We start from the raw sequence: 6000 nt of genomic DNA, 5'->3' as shown, positions 1-6000 counted from the left end.
GATTGATTTGGTACTTTCATCAAACCATTAAAATCACCAATATAGTAAAAAAAGTGTCCTAATGAAAGCATAATACTCCTTGATATTGCAGTATGTAAGTTATTAAATATATGGTGCAAGTATGTGACGTTAAGCTAGTAGAAAAGTTTGTTTGTGTGAACGCATGTGTATTTGTGTGTGTGTGTGTGTGTGTGAGAGAGAGAGAGAGAGAGAGAGAGAGAGAGAGAGAGAGAGAGAGAGTCATTGGCATGAAAAACTAAAGTGCATGTGACACACAAGTACACAACTGATTAGAATTGTGAAAATATGCATGCACGAGAAGTGGGCAATCACACAAGCACATAATTGATTAGAATTGTGCAAATATGCATGCACGAGAAGTGGGCATAAAAAATTTATTAAGTTCATGTGATGAAAGACTTCTTTGCATGTCTTTTCCATCAAGTCTAGGAAACTCTTTGTAAAAAGTTGGTGTATATGCATCCTCATAAGAGGGCAAAGGCAACTAAGAGAAAGGGCTAACTATTGACATTGTATGTAAAACAAAAACTTTATTGTTGCCCAATCTCATGTTTCAATCATAAAAGAAACTTTCAAAAGCAAATTCATCATTGCTACAATGAGTTGGAGTTTGGTTTGAAGAGTGCGAAGAAAGAAATGGAGAAGCTTGAACCTTAAAGAATACACTATGTGCACCTTGGGCAAAAAGTGATGAGAGAGGTGGGGTTTGATTTGGTGCTTTAAAAAGAAGATGGAGTAAGGTGGACTCTAGGTTTGAAAAAACAATGGGAGACAAGACTATTTTACTACATGTCCAAGCAAAAAATAAAGCTTCATCCAAGAAACATAAACAAGAGGCTATACTTAATTTTAGTGTTATGTGCTTAGAGATAATCAACAAGAAATATGATAAACTTCATCGACCATCATGTCACATTGGGGGTAGCACCTAAGGCATCATGGGCTTGTCGTGAATGGGAGGTTATAGTTTAAATGGATAATTAATTCAATTATCAACAATTGTAAGTTATTTAAAAGTTTTATCTAAGGCTAAAAGAAAGATATGCATTATAGAGATGGATGGGGGAGCACCTGAGGCTATCATATAAACCTAGGCTTGCCATGAACAAGAGTTATAGTTTGAATGAAGAATCTATTCAATTATCAGCTTCTGTAAGTTATTCGAAAGTTTTACTTAAGGACAAGAGAAGGTTATGAATTGTAGAGAGTTTATTGTTCTTGAACATGCTTTTCCATGTTGTCGATGATCTAAGAAGCCCATAATATTGTTGGAGACAGAGGATGCTAAGGGTCCAACCCAAGCAAACTTCAAGGTGATAATAGGTGGGGAGATATGTGCGAAGGGTCTAAGTAAGATGGGTCTTAGGCTTCAGTTGTAATAAATCTCACGTTGTTTAACACCCATTGAATATGGAGAACCTCATTTCCCTATAGCTCTTGGATGAGATATCTCCCCCTTCTAAGTCCCATCTAAGTTACCACCAGCTCCCCAATTGGGTGCTCATGATGGTTACGCGATAGTTTTGTGGGGCTCTCATATTTTGCTCCTAGCTTATATAGAAGTTCCTTGAAAACTTCAATCAATCATTCATAGGTACCTACATGACCATTATGATTTTGTCACGCGATATGCCAAACAAGTGTTCTGAGACAAATCATAAAACTTCCTACTCCCCACACACACCCATGGTGGGCAACATTACAAGGTAGCATTATTCGGGGTAGCTAGCAGGGTTTGTAAAAGGGCATAGAGGAGTCCTCTCATCAAATAGGAATTAGTTGCGCAATTTAAAAAAAAAACTTCCTACTACAAAACTACACGAGGATACATTGGAAGTCTATAGATTTTAGAGCTAAACTATAACTAATTTCCTTGAATTTTGAATATTTTGTGAAATTGAAAATACGAATTTTATGAGTAAAAATGAGAATCTTGCAGGTCCGTTGTATAGTTTTCTTGTGAACATTGTCCCCCTTAAAAAAAAAGGAGACTTCTGGTACACCCAACCAAGATTGACTCTGATTGGTAAACTTTTAACGGTTAAAGAATTGGAAAAATCGTTTGCTTTTTTTGGTTATAAAAATGAGTGAAATCCGTGCCATGTCACGAGACTATTGTCCGTGCCATGTCACGAGGGGCCAAAGACGTGTGCTGACGTCCCTGGTGACCTGCCATGTCACGAGCAAGTTACGTGCCCTTTCACCCGTGCTTGGCGGTGCCATGTCATCTAGCGCCTTTTTGACACTTGTACAAAAGAGGTAAATGATTCATGACTCACCCTTGCAAAAAGCTTCAAAATGCGGCGCAGTCGCCGGCACGAGCGGTGGCATGGACTTTAGGGTGGGCACGTGTCGATTCGCTGCGGCGCGTTTCGGGGACTTGAAAATTGCCCTTGGCCTCGCAAGCGCCATAGCCATAGCTTGCCAGAACACTACATCGTGCTTCTCTTCTTTCAAGGCTTTTCCCTCGCCTTACCCAGGGATTCGAGCTTCCCCATTTCCTCCTCTTCGCGAGCTTCTCCATCGCAGAAGCTTCTCTGTTATTACAATTGCCTGTGTTTCTCATCCCAAGTTTCTCCATCTCCATAGCTACCGCAGGCAAGAGCTGCTCTCCATCGCCATAGCAGAAGAATCGCATCACAAGATTCTCTCATCGCCATAGCCAGGGCGTAGCAGAAGCAAACCTTCCCATCGCTAAAGCCTCGGACTGCATCCAGGCATTCCGCAAGCATTATATTTCTCATTCACCATTTTCTTCACAGTTCTTTTGCCATAGCCAGAGCTTCAATCGCCGAAGCCGCACAAAGCTTCATCTGCCGTAGTAGATTGACCCCTCCGCAAGCTGCCATTGCGAGGTCCTTGTTAAGCTTCTCGCATCTTGGCGACCTTTTTTCTGCCATAGCCAGAGTGTTGCGAAGCTTTCTTCTGCTATAGACAGAATACTTCTTCTGCCACAGCTAGAACCTCATTCCGATAGCGGAAAATTTCTTCTGCAACAGCAAGTTTAAAATCGCCTTAGCCGAGAGGCAAAGCAGAGCGGCTTTGATTATGTGATGGACAATCTGCTGTGTATGCTATTGTGATGAAGAAGCATGAGCAGCTGATTCTCTACATGCGAGCACAGATACGGCTATCATCGGGAAGCTCGAAGGTTCCATGGGGGGCATCTGAGGGGGGGTCAGGGCGTACGGCAAGTTCTCCTAGGGCAGCAAGCTATGGCAGCAGCAGGGCTAAGGGAGGTCTTCAAGGGGGCCCGGCGGTTCCTCTTCTTGGCCCTTCTTTACCACCGCGGACTTTCTTGCAGCGTTTCGTATGCTTGCTGCTCTCGGTCTTGCTGAGGCGCCATGCAGTGCTCCTGCTGGCCCCCCTCTTCTACGTCTCCGGCATGCTCCTCTACATGGGCAACGGCCTCTCCTTCGACTCCCAACTTTACGCCCCTCCTCCTCCTGGCTCGCTTTACCGCAGCCCCGACACCTTCGCGCGCTTCTGGCCAGAAATGCATCACCACAACAACGCTTACAACGCCTCTACTTTCTCGGTCAGTCTCCTTAACTCCTCGCCCTCTTTCCTGTCCCTTTCTAGACTCAAGCGTGTACAGATTTCGTATACATTCAGCGCTACGTAGCTGTCCTCCTTTTCCTCTGCGGTTGCAGACTTGCAGCCCTGTTCAGTGTATGCCCTTTCTGTTTCGGTTGTGACTTGTCACTGCAATAGCAGCCCTTCTGTGTATACTTTTCATCCAGCTGTAACTTGTTTCTATTCACTGTCAATAGCAGACCTACACTTTTCATTTTTGATTTTTTGCACACAGTGTCAATTTGTCTTGTATAATTTGAGTTTGGCCTTCATCGCAAAACTATAGTCTTAATATGTTTAGAATTTGTACAAAGTAAATTCTGGAGCCTTTTCTGTTTGGGAAGCACATTGCACACCTTCATACTCCGTACTGTTAATTTTTAGACGTTGTAAATCTTTTTTGCACTTCTACATAGTTCGTCTTCTACAGCTTTTTCAATATTTATCAAAGAGCAACTATATATTTTTTTAAAATTGGAGGCCTTATGTCAGTAATCATAATCCCTTGCACAATATCCATTGGCGTCTTTGGGCTACCCATGTTAATGTATCAGTACAAATTTATGCTTTTTAAGAAAACCGTGTCTAAACTAAATCTTGTAGGCTTTTGATTAGATGATTTAGATATTATTAAGATAAGATTAAGGCTTGGAATAGAATTAGACAAAAAGAGGAGTAGAAAACCGAGATGCTTGTATTGATGCCAGGGCCTTTCTCAAATAGAGGCTGAAAGGTTACAAGTGAAGACTCACAACCCGAACGTAGGGATGTGGTTCTTAATCAAAGAGTCGTGTCTTTAGGGCGAAGAGGCATGTTCATGTGTTCATTCAAACACATGAGAGCTTTGATTCTCATGTGAACAGGATGAAGTCCTTAATGAACGAGCTTGCAGGTCTAAATGTACAAGTTGAAGATGATGTGGCCTTGGTAGTACTCATAAAGTCCATTTGTGAAAGAGATTTATACGAAACTCATCACCACACTGAAGAAAATGACAAATCTTATCTTAGAAGGGGTTATAGCCTCCTTCAAGGAATAGAAAAGGGAGATAAAGAACAAAGTGGAGAGGGACAACTCCTCCTTCACAAAGAAGAACTTCAAAGGTAAAAGTATTCCATCTGTAGACATGCAGAGAAGGACTTCTATGTCAAGAACCCTTGCAAACATTGTGGAAAAACCAACCACAATGAGAACAATTGCTTTCACAAGAAAGTTGACGTTAATGTCACAGGAAGAAGAAGAAGCTTGCAAAGAAGAGGCAAACTTTGTAGAGTATGAAGACTTATGGGTCTTTTTAAGGTGTAATACACAAAAAGTGACTTGGCTACCATTGTACTCTACTCCAAGGACAAAACCAAACACAACTTTTAGTGAAACTATGTCATAGGCATATATTTATCCAAATGAAGTGTGTACTAGGATAACGCTTGAGAGGGAGTGTTGGGAGAACAAGCCTTATCCAAGTAACAAATAATAAGTGTGTGCAGAGCTTGTAAAAAGGCTTCTTGAGAGAGAGAGAGAAGATAAAGAACAAAGTGGAGAGGGACAACTCCTCCTTCACAAAAAAGAACTTCAAAGGTAAAAGTATTCCATCTGTAGAAGGAACAATCATGCAAAGAAGGACTCCTATGTCGAGAAGCCTATTCCTTGAAGGAGTCATAGAATAGGAAAGGAAGATAAAGAACAAAGTGGAGAGGGACAACTCCTCCTTCACAAAGAAGAACTTCAAAGGTAAAAGTATTCCATCTGTAGAAGGAACAATCATGCAGAGAAGGACTCCTATGTCAAGAACCCTTGCAAACATTGTGGAAAAACCAACCACAATGAGAACAATTGCTTTCACAAGAAAGTTGACGTTAATGTCACAGGAAGAAGAAGAAGCTTGCAAAGAAGAGGCAAACTTTGTAGAGTATGAAGACTTATGGGCCTTTTTAAGGTGTAATACACAAAAAGTGACTTGGCTACCATTGTACTCTACTCCAAGGACAAAACCAAACACAACTTTTAGTGAAACTATGTCATAGGCATATATTTATCCAAATGAAGTGTGAACTAGGATAACGCTTGAGGGGGAGTGTTTGGAGAACAAGCCTTATCCAAGTAACAAATAATAAGTGTGTGCAGAGCTTGTAAAAAGGCTTCTTATGTATGTGTGTGTGAACCCACTCTTAACGGCATTGGAGCAAAGAGAAAGAAAGAAAGAAAGATTTTATTAACGTCTTCCAAAAGACCGAACTCGGCCTATGAGACAAATCAGTGTACCTGTATAGGGTATCCTCTGTCATCCCAACAAAATGAGAGAGAGAGAGAGAGAGAGAGAGAGAGAGAGAGAGAAGATAAAGAACGAAGTGGAGAGGGACAACTCCTCCTTCACAAAGAAGAACTTCAAAGGTAAAAGTATTC

At 41.4% G+C, this 6000-nt stretch overlaps 1 protein-coding gene across 2 annotated transcripts in view; it reads left to right on the top strand.

Moving 5' to 3' along the window:
- Positions 1 to 2344: 2344 nt before the first annotated feature.
- LOC147629440 (protein ESMERALDA 1-like) overlaps positions 2345 to 6000 on the top strand; it is a 48192-nt gene continuing 44536 nt past the window's right edge. For both annotated transcript variants that reach the window (XM_086812719.1, XM_086812718.1), the window contains exon 1: positions 2345 to 3559. In XM_086812719.1, the coding sequence (XP_086668845.1) occupies positions 3104 to 3559 (456 nt within the window). In that variant the 5' untranslated portion in view covers positions 2345 to 3103. The remainder of the gene's footprint in view (positions 3560 to 6000) is intronic.

This window comes from Cibotium barometz, chromosome 18 (genome assembly GCF_041138505.1).
Source record: "Cibotium barometz isolate CiBa-2024 chromosome 18, ASM4113850v1, whole genome shotgun sequence".
Classification (NCBI taxonomy): domain Eukaryota; kingdom Viridiplantae; phylum Streptophyta; class Polypodiopsida; order Cyatheales; family Cibotiaceae; genus Cibotium; species Cibotium barometz.
This window is presented reverse-complemented; position numbering and strand designations above follow the sequence as displayed.